Source organism: Chiloscyllium plagiosum, chromosome 15, assembly GCF_004010195.1.
Source record: "Chiloscyllium plagiosum isolate BGI_BamShark_2017 chromosome 15, ASM401019v2, whole genome shotgun sequence".
NCBI classification, from domain to species: domain Eukaryota; kingdom Metazoa; phylum Chordata; class Chondrichthyes; order Orectolobiformes; family Hemiscylliidae; genus Chiloscyllium; species Chiloscyllium plagiosum.
Genome location: NC_057724.1, coordinates 40,331,336 through 40,347,665, shown reverse-complemented (window position 1 = coordinate 40,347,665; position 16,330 = coordinate 40,331,336). Strand labels below are relative to the sequence as shown.

At 38.2% G+C, this 16,330-nt stretch overlaps 1 protein-coding gene across 2 annotated transcripts in view; it reads left to right on the top strand.

Annotated features, from left to right (window-relative positions):
• Positions 1–15,813, top strand: part of rab41 (RAB41, member RAS oncogene family) — an 82,853-nt gene extending 67,040 nt beyond the window's left edge. For both annotated transcript variants that reach the window (XM_043704760.1, XM_043704759.1), the window contains exons 5-8: positions 3,279–3,390; positions 5,343–5,436; positions 7,020–7,086; positions 12,788–15,813. In XM_043704760.1, the coding sequence (XP_043560695.1) occupies positions 3,279–3,390; positions 5,343–5,436; positions 7,020–7,086; positions 12,788–12,852 (338 nt within the window). In that variant the 3' untranslated portion in view covers positions 12,853–15,813. The remainder of the gene's footprint in view (positions 1–3,278; positions 3,391–5,342; positions 5,437–7,019; positions 7,087–12,787) is intronic.
• The last annotated feature ends 517 nt before the right edge of the window (positions 15,814–16,330 follow it).

The following is a 16,330-nucleotide window of genomic DNA, read 5'->3' as shown; positions in this document are numbered from 1 at the left end:
ATTGTCTATCATAACCACCTTGCTATTCTTACAGATAACTGACCATGATCATATCGAATGGTGGAGCAGGCTTGAAGGGCCAAATGGCTTGCACTTGCTCCAATTTTCTATGTTTCTATCAACAACCACTGTCCAGGGGAAAAAAAAACTTGTGGACCCCCAGTTTACGATCTGAAATTTTGGATTTGATGTTCAGACTGACAGTTATGAAGTACCTCATTAAAAGTTGTTCCCCAAGCTTATGTTGAGCTTTGCTAGAACAGGGTAGGAAGCTGAGAACGAAGCCATCAGAGTGGATGAAGAATTAAAACTATTTGCAATTGGACACTCTGGGTCAAACTGATGAACTGATCAGAGGCTCTCTGCAAAGCAGTCACATTATCTGAATTTGGCGCCTCCTTCAAATACAGAGGAAATTGGTGATCGGCAAATACTATATGGAGATAAATATGAGTAATTCACTGCTTCACCTAGGCGGAGTGTAGGGACCTTGGACGTTGAGAAGGCAGGTAGGAAAAGGACAGATGTTGCATATTCTGTACTTGCATAAAGATGAAGTTTGAAGTTTTTTGTGATAACTGATTGGACATGGGTATTCCAGAGGGAATGGGATCTTCATGCTGAAAGGGGAGAGTACAATGTGTTTAATGGAATCATGCTGGGTATTGTTAGAATTAGAATTAGAATCCTACAGTGTGGAAACAGGCCCTTCAGCCCAGCAAGTCCACACCAACCCTCCGATGAGCATCCCAACCAGACCCACCTCCTCCACCCCACCATCCCACATTTATCCCTGACTAATACAGCAAGCCTATACATCTCAGAACACTATGGCCAATTTAGCATGGCCAAACCATTGTGGTTTGACCCACAATGCTGTTAAGGAGGGAATTCGAGGATTTTGACCATTGTTGAATACAAAGCCAGGTGTGATGAAAGGTGAAGGTAAAGGGAACGCAATCCATGGGTCTGTGTGTATGGGAAATGCAGGATCAAACAGAATGAAGTAACCCTTGATTTGATTCATTCCCTACTTTCTCGCAACCCCCTCTCCCCCAACCTCCTGCAAGCTGGTCGTTTCTATTGTCTCCCTTTTTACATTGGTTAGGCCACTTTTGGAAAATTGTGTGCAGTTCTGGTCTCCCTTCTATTGGAAGGATGTTGTGAAACTTGAAAGGATTCAGAAAAGATCTCCATGGACGTTGCCAGGGTTTGAGCTATAGGGAGAGGCTGAATAGGCTGTGGCAGTTTTCATTGGAGCATCAGAGGCTGAGGGGTGGTCTTATATAGGTTTATAAAATCATGAGGGGCATGGAGAGGGTAAATAGACAAGGTATTTTCTCCTGGGGTGGGGGAGTCCAGAACTACAGGACATTGTTTGGGGTTAGAGAGGAAAGATTTAAAAAGGACCTAAGGGGCAACGTTTTCATGCAGTGTGAGCTGCTAGGAGAAGTGGTGGATGCTGGTACAATTACAACATTTAAAAGGCATCTGGATGGGTATATGAATAGGAAGGGTTTAGAGGAAAACGGGCCAAGTGGTGGCAAATGGGACTAGATTAGGTTAGGATATCTGGTTGGCATGAACGAGTTGGACCAAAGAGTCTGCTTCCATGCTGTACGTCTCTATAACTCAGCAATTTTAGCCTGTTCCACTATTCAATATGATCATGGCTGAGCATCCAACTCTGTACCCTGTTCCTGCTTTGATCCCTTTAGCCTTGAGGCATATTTCTAAATTCTTCCTGAAAACATTCAATGTTTTGGCCTGAACCAATTTCTGTGGTCGATAATTCCATAGGCTTATCATGCTCTGGGTGAAGAGATTTCTCATCTCAGTAGATATGAATGTCCCGAGTAGAATGTGCAAAGTCAGCAACCAGGAGATTAAGCTTAAAATGTCACCCCATGAACAGGAAGATATTTTGATGAGTCCTTCTCACTAATCTTGGATGCAGTGTGCACCATTCTCTTGCATCCAAAGGTCTGCTTCTAACGGAGTCCAAATCCTAGTGTCTCATCTCTCAAATAGTTTTACAAACAATCACAAAGATAAAAACAGATTTGAGAAAGTACAAGACAAAGTGGAAAGATGAGGGAGTAAGGGAAATAATAAAGAGGAAATGGATGGGAGTTTGATTGTGGAGCAAGAAGAGGGATGTAGCTGAAGGAAAGGATGAAATGAAAGGGAAGTTTGCATGGTAGAGAGGAGATTAAGAAGGGTGGAGAATCGGAGAAAGAAAGAAGCTAGTGGTGAATAAGTGAAAGGGCACAATATAGAAAACATAAGAAAAAATATCATCTTGTCCTTGTGATGTTCCAAAAGGCTTCACAGCCAATTAACATGATGATCACAAGTACAGGGGATAATTTGTGTAGAGGCTTCCAGTGTCCATTAAGTGAGTGACTGTTTGTAATGAAAGTTTTGTTGAGAAATATTGGCCAAGGCACATGGAAAAAACCTCTTGCCTTTGAAAATGCTAAACTTTGCAACTTCTTGAAAAACTAGTCTGAGCCTCAGTTTTAGAACGTATTGTCAATTATGCCATCTTTTCATCTCAAAAACCTTCAGAATAGCACTGACATGTCAGCCTTGATTACAATCTTGTAGGGGATTTAACTTACAAACCTCTCCACTCAATTCATTACTGACCAAGTTTACTCTTGATAACTAGTGTGTGGAGATGGGAGTAGAATGTCAAGAAGAGAATGAAAAACCTGTGGAATACATATGAAGGGTTGGAAAAGTTGAGTGATTTTAAGCTGATGATAACTGTTCCTGTTTTAGTCATTTTTGTCACATTATGCCCTATTTGCACTAAAGTAGAATCGGGAACTAAATATGAAATCTGAAGGCGTAATTGGAAAATCAGTAACAATTTAATTTTTGTTATTTAAACATGAACTTGTGCATGAACAAAGGAACAATTGAACTCCCCACCCCAAACCATGAGATCCGAACCTCCGTAACTAAATAAGTTTCTAGAGCATATCCTGCCTGATCTCTAGTCTATTGCTGATTGGCCATTGGGGGAACTAATCTCTGCAATAAAATCTTTTAATTTTGTATATGATGATTTAGTCCAACTACTGCAGAAAGTGAACATTACTAATCTTTCTAAGATCCATGCAGTAATCAACCCCACGTAAAGTTACACAGTGACTGTATCTGCTGTTAATTTTCACAAGCAGCCCATTGCAGTGAAATAACCATCTAAATTGCTTTGCTATATTCTTAGATTATCTTTGTTTCTCTTCACCTGACCCCACTACCTCCAGATTTGAACTCTTTCCAACAGACTTCAAAATGGATTGATGATGTACGGACAGAAAGAGGAAGTGATGTCATCATTATGCTGGTTGGGAATAAGACTGATCTGGCTGACAAAAGGTAACAAGTTTAAATGGTTTTTCATGTCAACTTTTTTTTATTCATATCAAGTTTTGAGAAGATTTGTAGCTCAGGTTGAGGTTCTGGATGTAGGTTTGCTCGCTGAGTTGGAAGGTTCATTTTCCAGACGTTGTCACCCAACTGGGTAACATCTTCAGTGGGCCTCCGGGCCTGATTCTATTTATATGTTTGGGTTGGTGATGTCATTTCCTGTGGAGATTAGAGTTAGACCCCATCTACCACCCCTGGAGAAAAAGAACAGGAAATGACATCACCAACCCAAACATACAAGTAGAAATCAGGAATTATCAACAGTGCTTCGCCCGGAGGCCCACTGAAGATTTTATTCATATTTTAAAAATTAATATTAGTGATGGCCTTATTTGAAGTGAGCTATATTTCTTGTAATTCCCCTGTTAAACTAGGTGATAAATTTTGTTGTGGATGCCACAGGTATGATTCTCATGAAATGTGCACTAAATATCATCTGATGTGCTATTTATGTCTGGGTCTCATTTGCGAGTATTCGGATCACAAAGGATCAGTTTCTGTGTCAAGAGCAGTAGGGAGTTGATGTCAAACTGTCAGCACTCACCATCATTACCAACATTCCATATGAAAACTTTTTCATAGATGATAACTGTGGGGACACTTTTTTAAAAAAAAAAATCACATTGAGCATTCATAAGTGCTAATTATTTAGAGACTAATCTGTGCATGGTCTGTTGGGGAATGTTTGGAGTTACAACATGGCACAAAGATTAGAGGGGGAAAGAGTGGTTATTACCTCTTTAAACCAGATGTCAAAATCAAGATTTCAGGCATGTACACAACTGCTGGATCTCCCATTAACACTTTAGTGGTCTGAAGTTCAGTACCTTTGTCTCTCTGCTGATCACAAACTTTAAGCCTTTGTCTCTAGAAGCAAGCTTAAATGTATCCTGATTCTCAGCTGCATGTTTTAACTTTCAGCAGTTCACAACACATTGAGAAGATGACAGGGATTTGCTATAACTGGGTGGCTGTTGGTTCATTTTTTAGTGAAAGTTTAAGTTACTCTACGTGCTGGATGGATATCTAATTTATATAGTACCTTTTTAAATGTATTAAAAGATCCCAAGGTGCTTCACATGAGGGCTGTGTAGCATTGAGACACAAGGCAATATATCAGAAGAGATGGGTGAAAGCTCCGTAAAGTAGGTTTTCAGAAGCATTTTAAATGAAAAAAGCTGGAGAGGTTGGGGAGCGCATTTGAAGGAACCTGGCTGTGGCTGATCTATAAGAAGGAAGAGAACTTCAAAAATGAGAAAAAATTCAAAAAGATTGCTTCTGGTCATGCAGTGTAAATTATCGAGTATAGGGCAGAGATGTGGACTTGGTTAAAATGAAATTTCCTTTTTGCTGCAAAATGAAACTCTAGGATTATTGAAATTCTTGATTGTCAGGTGAACCTTCAAACATAGTGTTGAGGATTTCTGCCCTGTAGGCAATTGTCCCTAGAATCATGCGATATTCTGCCCTAGAATAAAATACATCGCCTATTTAGACAGTAGAAATATGAAGAGATACTGCTCTGCCAGTTATGATTTCATTCTCTTTTTAAGATTTCTTGAAAATTAGATCTTGAAGAGTTTTCTAAATAATTGCCACTTGCCAGATTGAGAGAATATGCCACTCTTTACTTTTCTTCATTTCTCAGCTCTCTTAAGATCGAATAAATCATTTATAGCTATAAATGAGTCTTGTAAATGAACAGGTTCAAGAGATTTACCATTTCTCATTCCAGAATGTATTGTGTGAGCAAAGTAGGAAAGAAATTATTTAATGTCTTTAGAACTATTGCTAGACTAGGTAGTGTTACTTCGATCATTTCTGAACTAAAATATGTGAACGTCATGGTTCTCAATTTTCCTTTTATTGTGCACTGATGTTTTGCTGCATTCCAATTATAGGCAGGTTTCAATGGAGGAAGGAGAGCGGAAAGCCAGGGAACTGAATGTAATGTATATTGAAACTAGTGCTAAAGCAGGATATAACGTCAAGCAGGTATGTACATATGTATAAAAACAAGTTCTAAAGAAGGGTCACTGGACTCTATTTTCTTTCAGTAGACGCTGCCAGACCTGTTGAGTTTTTCCAATAATTTCAATTTTTGTTTGGTTTAGATCTCCAGCACCTGCACTTCTTGTTTTATTATATAAAAACAAGATTTGAAATGCAAAATTTATCTGGGGCTCGAATTACTGAACTGTTGCTACCTTGAATTCACAAATTGATTCCTGTAAAGTAGGCCAAGTTAATGTGCAGGGAGCTATGCTTTTATATAAAAATAAATATTTAAATATTTTAAATATTGTGTTTGGTACTGTTAAATATATTAGTGATTAAAATTATTTACAGTTATTATCACAATTAGCCTATGTTAATTAGCTCTATTGTATCTCTCCCTCATTCCGCACTCATTTTCTTGCATGTCCTGCAAGTGTCTTTATCCTTTCAATACTTATTCCATTTCCTTTGGAAAACAATGATTAAATCTGCCTCCTTTATGCTTTCAGATAATGCATTCCAATTGTAATTATGCAGTAAAACAAAAACATAACTCACATTGCCTTTAATTCTTTTGCTAATTGCTTGAAATCTGTCTTCTCTGCTTCTCAACCTTGCTTCACTCAGTCACCTCATTTCCTAGACCCAGATCCAGTAAAGTTATCTTCCTCATTGGGCTGGAAACCTACTGATCAAAAAAGTTCACTTGAATGCACTGCAAATGTTCTACCTTTTCCTGACTCCCATTTCTACAATGGACCTTCAGTCACATTTTCAAATTGATGCAAAGGCAGTGACATTTCCCTTTTCTCAGTTGAGCATGTTGGGGTGTTATTTTGAAAGAAGTGCAGTGTAAATCGAAGTTTTATTGATTTGTGCCTGTGATAGGCAGGCAGCCTTTTTACCTATTCAGTTTCTGTATTGGCCAGTTCCGTGCAATACCTCTCTACTCGAGACAACGGTGACAAGGTTGCTTTGCCATAACTTGGTTCATGATTCTAGCCAGAGGAGAAAGTGAGGACTGCAGATGCTGGAGATCAGAGTTGAAAATGTGTTGCTGGAAAAACACAGCAGGTCAGGCAGCATCCAAGGAACAGGAGAATCGACGTTTCGGGCATGAGCCCTTCTTCAGGAATGAGGAACCTCCAACCACAAGGGATGAACTCAGATTTCTCCAGTTTCCTCATTTCCGCTGGACACACTTTCCTCATTCCTGAAGAAGGGCTCATGCCCAAAACATCGATTCTCCTGTTCCTTGGATGCTGCCTGACCTGCTGCGCTTTTCCAGCAACACATTTTCAGCTCATGATTCTAGCCACCTGTTAGTAAGCCAAGTGGTCATTTGTGGCAAGGTGACTCCAAATAGGCTTTGTCGTCTTTCAGTTACTGCAAGCAAGTTGACAAAGAACACAAAGTTAACAAATGGGGATAAGTGGTAGTTTGTTTTTGGAAAGTATAATTGTTGATTATAAACCCTGCATAAATATATTATCAATAGTGGGTCTATTCTGCTTGCATAGCTTGCTTTTTGTTTAGTCTGTTTAGTCACACATCTTCAACTTCAAATACATTTTTTTCAGCTTTTCCGACGTGTAGCAGCTGCTCTGCCTGGAATGGACAATGCACCTGAAAAGAGTAAAGAAGACAGTATCCTTCACTGCACTTTCCCATGACTTTTTAATTCAGAGGGCAAACTAACATAATTATGGTACCAGTGGCAATGTAGGGTGCCAATTTAAAAACTCAGCATACAACAGTATTTCCATGGTCAGTTGTTTTTGTTCTACATGAAATATTAAGTGTCACTCAATTGTTTGCATTTTTTTCTTTGTAGCAAATTGGATGTTTTACTGGGTTAAAGATGTTACATGTGTAGAGTTTTCTTTCCTGTGTACAGTAACTAGTGTGGTATGTAGGAATGATCTCTTTTCTATATATTCATGGGCTATTAGAGATGTGCCAGCAATACTTTGTAACCATTCAATTCCCAAATTTTGGAAGGTTATTCCCATTTGTTGAAGGGCAAACCGTGCAATGTTAATACTGTCAATTTAGATTGATAAAGTGATACCATTCCTTGTCCTATGGAGAAGAATGGGAGAAGTTAGCATTTCAGTAATTCTACTTTACTATCGACCTACCTTTGAGCACTTAAACGAATGCGAGGGGGATCAGAAATGTGGAAACAAAAATGATACCAAAGACATTACTAATGGCTGAGGGGGATGGGAAAAGAGTCTTGTCAGCCAGGGTGTGAGTGCTACACATGGAATTTTTCAGGGTTGGAAAAAAATTCATCAAGGTACTTGATTATCCAGTTTTACCTTGTTGAAAATCCCATTTGAATGAGTAAGGACTTTGCATCAGATGAAGGCATAGATTGATAACTGTCTGAATTCACAATGAATATTTGGCTGGTATATCAAAGAGTGAGTGACACATTTAAAACTGGATCCCAAAAAGGATGCTTAGGGAAGATAAATGGAAAGAAATAATATAAAAGGATTTATGTGAGCGAAAAGGTGAACAGGTGGATTTGTCTGTGTTGTTTTATTGTCCAAGCAGGTAGAAAAGCAACATGGTAGTTTTAACAAAAAGTCAAGGTTTTGAATGAAGTTCCAATGCTGCTGTTTCAATCCACCTCATAGTTGCCATATTTACATTTTGTGTTCATTGATAATGAAATGCTTTGTAAGAGAGAGACTTCTGGTCGAGCAGAAAGAATAATGCTCATCCAAATAATTGACATTGACATTGAGGTTTCTGGATTTTTCCCAGCTGATAATTAGAGTGCCTGTTAAGAAGGATTATGAAAACAACTGCAAAAATTGAGTGATAAAGTAGAGGTAACAGGTGTTACAAGGGACTGATGATTCGTTCCATGATGTCCTTCAATCATCTGGCAATCATCTTACTAATTTTGGATTTTCTAGGATATTAGATTTTAAAAATGCGGTTCATTCAAATTGTGGATAACTCTCTGTACTTTCAAGCATATATATTTATAAGTTAGAAAAAGATACTGATAGACTGAATCAACAACATATAGCACATGGATTTCAATGTCAGTTATGGGAGATCATCCACTTGGACATAAAAAGGATAGACAGTAATTCAAAATGATGAAACAAAAAACAATGGAGATGCAGAGAGACCAAGGATCCAGGTACATGGTTCACTGAAGTGCCTAACAGGTCCAGAAAATAAGCAAAAAGGAAAACCAAATACTAGTCTTCATATCTGGATGCATAAAATACAAGAAGTTTGAAGCTAACACTTCAGCAATTCAGAGTCTTGGCTGGACCTGGAGTTTTGGGCATGACACCTTGGGAATATTATATTAATCTTGAGGGGAAAATGTGATTAGAATTACTAAAATGATACCTTGACTCCAAGATTTAAGTTGGAACAACTTAAGAGTAACAAATCCCAATCCATCTGAGGTATTAAAGGAAGTCGGGGAGCAGATTATAAATGCCCTAACAATAATCTTTTGAACTCCCAATATTCAGAAGTTGCCCCTCTGGATTGGAAAATTGCAGATGTCACTCTTTTAAGAAGGGTAAAAGAGGAAGGTTAGGGAATTACAGGCAAGTTAGCATATCATCCACGGTGGGGAAATTGTTGGAGTCTAGAATATGAATAGGGTAACTAAACACCTCAAATTTTAAGTTAAGCAGTTTCATGAGTGCGTTGCGCCTGACAAACCTCATTAAATGTTTTGAAGAGAGGACTAAGGTACTGGAGAGGGGAATGTCTATAGATGTTTATATGAATTTCCACATCAGAGACTGTTAACTATGGAAGAAGCATGTGGAATTGAGCATGAATTACTGGCGTAGATGGGAAATCGTTTTGAGTGACAGGTAATTAAAAAGTATGGATTATGGGAAGGCACTCAAATTAACAGGATGTGACTAGTAGTGTGCCATGAGGATCTGTGCTAGGTACCTCAATTCTTCACAATATTCATTAACAACAGAGAATGGAATATGTCCAGTTTGCTGAAGAGACAAGTTTAGGTGATATTGTACATTGTGTCATTGAAAATAATGAAGGCTAATGGAAGGATGCATAAGTTATATGGCAGCGATGAGATTTGGGTTGAAGTGAAGTGCTGGAAAAGCACAGCAGGTCAGGCAGCATCACGGACTGATGAAGGGCTTATGCCCAAAACGTCGATTCTCCTGCTCCTCGGATGCTGCCTGGCCTGCTGTGCTTTTCCAGCACCACACTCTCAACTCTGATCTCCAGCATCTGCAGTATTCACTTTCTCCCAGCAATGAGACCCTGGTTAGATTCCACTTGGAGCACGAAGAGTAGATCTGGGCACCACACCTTCGGAAGCCTTGGGTGGAGAAGAATGTCGGTTTTCAAGAATGATACTTGGACATCGTTCAAGATATGAGGAGAGATTACTGTAAATTAGACCTGTTTTCTCTAGAATTCAGTAGGTTAAGTGGAAGTCAGATTGAAGATATTAAAGGAAAAAGACTGGGTAGATAAAAATAAACTATCTATTCTGGAGCTTCTAGAACTAGAGATGTCGCCTAAAATTAGGGCCAGATAATTCAGGAGAGATGTTAGGAAGCAGTTCTACACACAGGCTGGTTGTGGTTTGAAATCCTCTTCAATGAACTATAGTTGATGCTAGATCAAATGTTAATTTTAAATCTGAGATAATAGATATTGGTTCAGCAAAGCTTTTGAAGGATGTGGGCCAAAGACAGGTGTACATATTTAACCTACAGATCACTTATAGTCTCTTTTGGTTGAATGACCTTCTATTCATATGTTTCTATAAGTTGTGACAAGACACAAAATTAGGATTGCATTAACTGGAATTTCGAAAATGATTGTCTGAATAGAGTCAGAGTTATACAGCACAGAAACAGACACTTCAGTCAAACTCATCCATGCCAACCAGATATCCGATATAAATCTAGTCCCATTTGCTAGCATTTAGCGCATATCCCTAAACCCTTCCTGTTCATATACTCATCCAGATGTCTTTTATGTGTTATGTACCAGCTTCCTCCCCTTCCTCTGGCAGCTCTTTCCCTGCGGTTGTTGATTTGCTTGCTGAGCTGATCAGTTGTCATGCAGATGTTTCATCACCATGCTAGATAATATCATCTGTGAAGGGTTTTTCTACTCTGCTTGATATTTATATGATCTGGTCTATTAAGGTGGATGTTGTCATTTCCAGTTTTCCTCTGTAGTGGTTTGTGTAAGCTGTCTATTTCTACGTGTTTTGTTGACTGCATTCTGGGTTGAAACAAGCCAGATCATATAAATATCAAGCAGAGTAGAATAACAACGCTTCATGGAAGTTGCACTGATGTTACCTAGTATGGTGATGAAGCATTTGCATGACAACCCATCAGCTCAGCGAGCAAACAAACAACCACATCCACAACGTGAGCTACAAATCTTCGCACAAACCTTAAAAAGCTAATTCCGTACATACACTAATCTCTGCATGAAAAATTTGCCCCTTGGGTCCCTTTTTAAATCTTTCCCCTCTCACCTTAGACCTATGCCCTCCTGGGGTAAAGACCTTGTCTATTTACCCTATCCATGCCCCTCATGATTTTATAAACCATTATAAGGTCATCCCTCACCTTCTGACACTCCAGGGAAAACAGCCTCAGCCTCTCCCTATAACTCAAATCCTCCAATCCTGGCAACATCCTGTCAATCTTTTCTGAACCCATTCAAGTTTCACAACATCCTTCCTATAGCAGGGAGACCAGAATTGTACATAGTGTTCTAAAAGTGCGTAACTAATGTCCTGTACAGCTGCAACATGACCTCCCAATGGGAATATAGCACTGACCAATAAAGGCAAGTATACCAAATGTCTTTTTCACAAGGCTGTCTACGTGGGACTCCAGTTTCAAGAAACTATGAACCTGCACTCCAGGGTCTCTCTCTTTTTAGCAACACTCCCCAGGACCTTACCATTAAGTGTATAAGTCCTCCCCTAATTTGCCTTTCCAAAATGCAAATTTATCTGAAATTCAGATTTATCTGAATTATCTATCTGCCACTCTTTGGCCCATTGGTCCATCTGAACAAGGACGTTTTTGCATTCTGAGGTAACCACCTTCACTGTCCACTACACCTCCAATTTTGGTGTCATCTGCAAACATGCTAACTATACCTCCTATGTTCACATCCAAATTATTTATGTAAATGACGAAAAGAAATGGACCCAGTACTGATCCTTGTGGCTTGTTTTAATTTTTAAAGATATTAAATGGAATGGTTTAGGAGAAACTACTTCCACTAGTTTGGTGTCCAGAATAGCATACAGTGAGATCTACAGATGCTGGAGATCAGAGCTAAGAGTGCGTTGCTGGAAAAGCGGAGCAGGAAAATCGATGTTTCGGGCCAGAGCCCTCCTTCAGAATAGGATGCAGAGTGTAAACATTACTGCCAGATCTCTCCAGAGTGAAATTACAAAACATCCCTTCATGCTAGAAATTTTGAACTGTCATCTGCAGGTGACAATTGATGCCAGATATATTGTCAGTTTTAAAACTGAATTGATAGATTTTTGGTAATTGAAGTTATTAAGAGATGTGGGGTAATGTATCCCTTGATTTAGTATCAGCTATTGTATAGTGTCAACCAGCAGTCTTGTACTCCTCTTGCTTATAAGTCAGATGGTTATGGGTTTATTACCACTCCAAGACTTGAGCATAAAAATTAAGCAAACACTCCAGTGCAGTGAATGAATGTTTCACTGTCAAAGGTGCCATCTTTTTGATGCAATATTTAAATGAACTGGAGGCCTACTCTCAGGTGCATGCAAAAGATCTGTTGCCATTATTCCCCGGCTCTACATTAAATAATCCCCATGTCCTGACTGATAATTAACCCTTAATCAACATCACAAAAACAAATCCAGTTCATTATCTATGTCACTACCATATGTCTATTTGTGGGAACTTATTGTGCACAAGTTGACTGCTATTCCCCTGTTTATTTATTATGACTGTAACAACATTTTCACAGTATTCATTATTGTAAATGTCTGCAATTCTTGATCCCAGAAGGTTATGGAGACCTGATTGCTGTAGGTATTTAAAGAGGAAGTAGGTAGTTCATTTTCTTAAAATATTTGTAATATGATGGCTATAAGGAGCTAGCATAAAAGAAGAGTTGAGGCTTGGGGTTTGTCAATTATTAATGTAGAATGGTGGGGCAGATGTCGGGCCAATTAGCCTACTCCTGCTTCTGTTTCTCTTGTACTAAACCACTTTGAAATGTTGTGGAAGGTGCTATATAAATGCAAATCTTCTCATTCAGAAATGTGAAATTTCCCTAACTCCTTTTACAGTGATTGATATCAAGCTGGAGAAACCACCAGAACCGCCAATCAATGAGGGTGGTTGCTCCTGCTAATATTGGCACAATCAAACTGTTCCCTGTTGGCCAGCATCACCAATTGCATTACAGTCATTGACTACCCACCTTGCTCCCTTTTGGTGGTGTGCTGGCTCAGTAATGTGTGAACGTGCTGCTGTAATCACACCAGAGGAGCTTCTTCATTCAGAAAATTCAACTTCATTTCCTTCAGCTGCATGGTTTATTTAAGATCAGAGATCAAGTTTGATTTAATTATGTTATGTATTGCACTCTAACACTGAGCGATGCAGTCCTTTACATTGTACAGAAATGTGTGCACGATGTAAAATGTTTGTGTGAATATGCAAAGATGTTGCTGTGTCAGATTTTCAAAAAAAGGATAAGTTGTCTATGATGTCTTCATGTGGGTATGAGCTGAGGTACCGGTGCTGGCTTTGACTGGAGGGAATGTTTTTATAATTTGGAAAGGGGGAAGCACCATTGTATCCAACCAAACTCTTCCTGATGTCTCTGAGTAATGTCTTAATATGCTGTCTTGGGTGGTCTTTGTTGAAGTGTGGCAGCATTCTTGCTACTGTGTGGTGCTAGAACAGAACTGATTTTCTACTGTTGAGGTAAGCTTCTAAAGCTATATTCCTTTGCTCTCCATGGATGTGTGTCTCAGCTCGTTTGTGCAGCCATTTAGAGTTCGAGTGCACTGGTATAGTATCTGTTTCATTTAAAGTTGGAAGTTAACTATTCATCATTGGGGAGAGTATCTGAACGTTTTGCTGAGTAGCGATTCAGTCCCCTTCCCAAGTAGATGATGATTTTGGCATTGCACAAGTAGATAGCTTCCAGTTTCAAAACCCATGAAATAACTTAACCGTGCTTTGTAGTTCATCTGTGTTGCAGGATGTAATGACTGATGAATAGTGTCATGTCTTGGTTGCTGCTTCCTGATTATATTTGGCCAATCACTTTGTGAAGAGTAGCCCTTTCAAATGGTCCCTGCAAGTTTCAGGTTCAAAATTAATTAGTACTTTTATAATCTGCATTTTTGAGTTATACTAACTGTCGAAAATGATGTTTCTTTTCCACTGTCACAACAAAAATAATATTCATTTTCTGGTTGCTCTGGGTGAACAGCAATACATTCCTGGAAATATTTTGTTTGGAACCACTGTGGAGGGATACTTTGGAATTTTATTCGTAAATCAGGAAATTGATTGCAATTTTGGACATTTTAGTCACACTTCCCAATGTTTCACACAAAATGACATGTCTGAGTAATTTAGCTCCAGCTGAAATTACAGTACCAGATCTCTGAATAAACAGTTTGTATTACTAGTAGTTGCAGCTTATTACACTAGATTCCTTCATGAGCTAGTAGTTTATAGGAACCGTCTTACAGGTAAGCCACAGTTAATTAGTTTTCAAAGCCCCCGAGTACTGTGTTCTAATGTACAGTCTCTGTACATGCAGTTTCAGAAATGCAGTAACGTGTAATTTGTGCTTAGACTTAGTAGATGTAAGTTTATTGCTTTGTGAGCACACCTAATCTGTGTTAGCACGCTAAATTCTCGGATGAGCAAATTCTATTTACATCAACATATTTATGCAAATCCTTTTTAATGGAATATATAAAACCCTTCAATGTATTTATTGGAAATAGCTTTTTGATTCATTGGCAGTTTGAACTGACATCTAACAATAATTATTGACTATAAAGTTTGCTGTAGCAAAAGAAAATGTGACCTTATTACTACCAGATTAAATCTTCACATTCATAACATCAGCATAAAATGATTTATTGCATTACTGCTGTTTGTAGACTTCTAACATAGCCTTTTTGTACCAGAGACCTACCCAGAAATGCATATTAAGCATACTTGGGACAATGCTGTTATATTCTTATAAACTTCTTGAAATGTCAACTAAATGGGAAAGTATTAAACTGGTGATGGTTGGTGTTAACCCATCAGCAAAATTAAAAGTACCTCCCTCTCTACATCCAGCAGTATAAGTTTTGTACCAATAAATATTGGAGTACAAGTCCTATTACTGTACCTTTTTTGGAAGAATTTGTAATACTTGACAGGACTGGTAATTACCTGATTCCATAAAACTCCAAATGTTTTTCTCCACTTTTGGGAATTGACTAGAATGGAGAAACTGAAATTAAAAACTGAACTGTGAGGTTTAGAAGGAGTCCGGTATTTAGTCGTTCTAACTGGGTTCTCTAAGAAACAACAGCAATCTCACTGTGGCTCACTTAAATCATGCCCTGAATTTCTAATCATGCTTTTAAGATCAAGCGTACCTTTGTTCTGAAGAATACCAGCATGCATGAGGGCTTAAGTTTGTTGCTCAGTGAAATTCTCCATTTGAACTTTGCCATGTCTAATCAGCTCCATTTGAGTATGAGTGCGTGCAAGGTTGAAGTTGTAACTAATACCAAGTGTGGCTTTCCTGTTTGTGATTACAATAATTGTTGGTATATTTATGCAGCCTGTGGAGACCAGTAATGAAGGATACTCTCTTGGATAATTTTTAAAACAAAATGTTAGCCTATTACAATGGAACTATTTGCAAACAAGTACTGGAGCCTCCTCCATCAGCAATGTGTTTTTCATTTTGAATATTTAAAAGTCTTTTTGTTGTAAATACTTGGACAGTTGTAATGTTCTCATGTCTGTGTGTATGCATTTACTAGATTATGTTCTTTGGAAAGGCAGTAAGACACTAAACCACTTGCCTGTTTATACTATTTATCAAGTTAGATTAGCTCAGCCTGTGTACCGGTGTCTAAAGTCTTTTGCAAAGATAAATATCCTGTCACTCAAACCATTCATTGACACATCATCTGTTTAATAAAGAAAATATTTGTCTTCATATTCCAATAATTAATGATCTCATAACAGCTGGTTGCTAGAATATTTATGTTAAGGTACCACCTCCTGTTGTAAAGTCACATCCTTGTATTACACACAATAAAATGAGCCATTTCACCACTTAGCCAATTTGTAATGGATTTCTCGTGTGTAGTCATCTGATTGTCAAAGTAAAGTGAATCAAATTGGAGTTGACTGCTGTTCCCTCTGGATTCTGAGTGAGAATTTTTTTATTTTAAAAGTGAGACCTCGTATTCTTAAACTAAATCCATACTTCTTTCCCTACATGTGGAAACCTTACCAAGCCTCGACTCTTGTAACGACAAAGTTGAAAAGAATGCATTGTTTTGTTCTGCTATTCCACAGGTCACAACATAAAATTAATTTATCTACCTGGTTTCTAATATGGCTTTTTCTATATAGACTTAAATGAAAGATCCTTCAACAAAGTTTCTTTATCAAATATAAAATTGATTATTAAGTAAACTTATTCAATGAAGCTGTGAAGCTTGTGTAAACAGTTTTTAATATGAAATTGTAACGCTTTTCCCTTTTAAACCCAAAACACATTCAAGACAAATAGAAAAGAAATAATTTCTCTAGTTCTTAATGCAAAAAAAAAGTTTGCCATGTTCAGATGT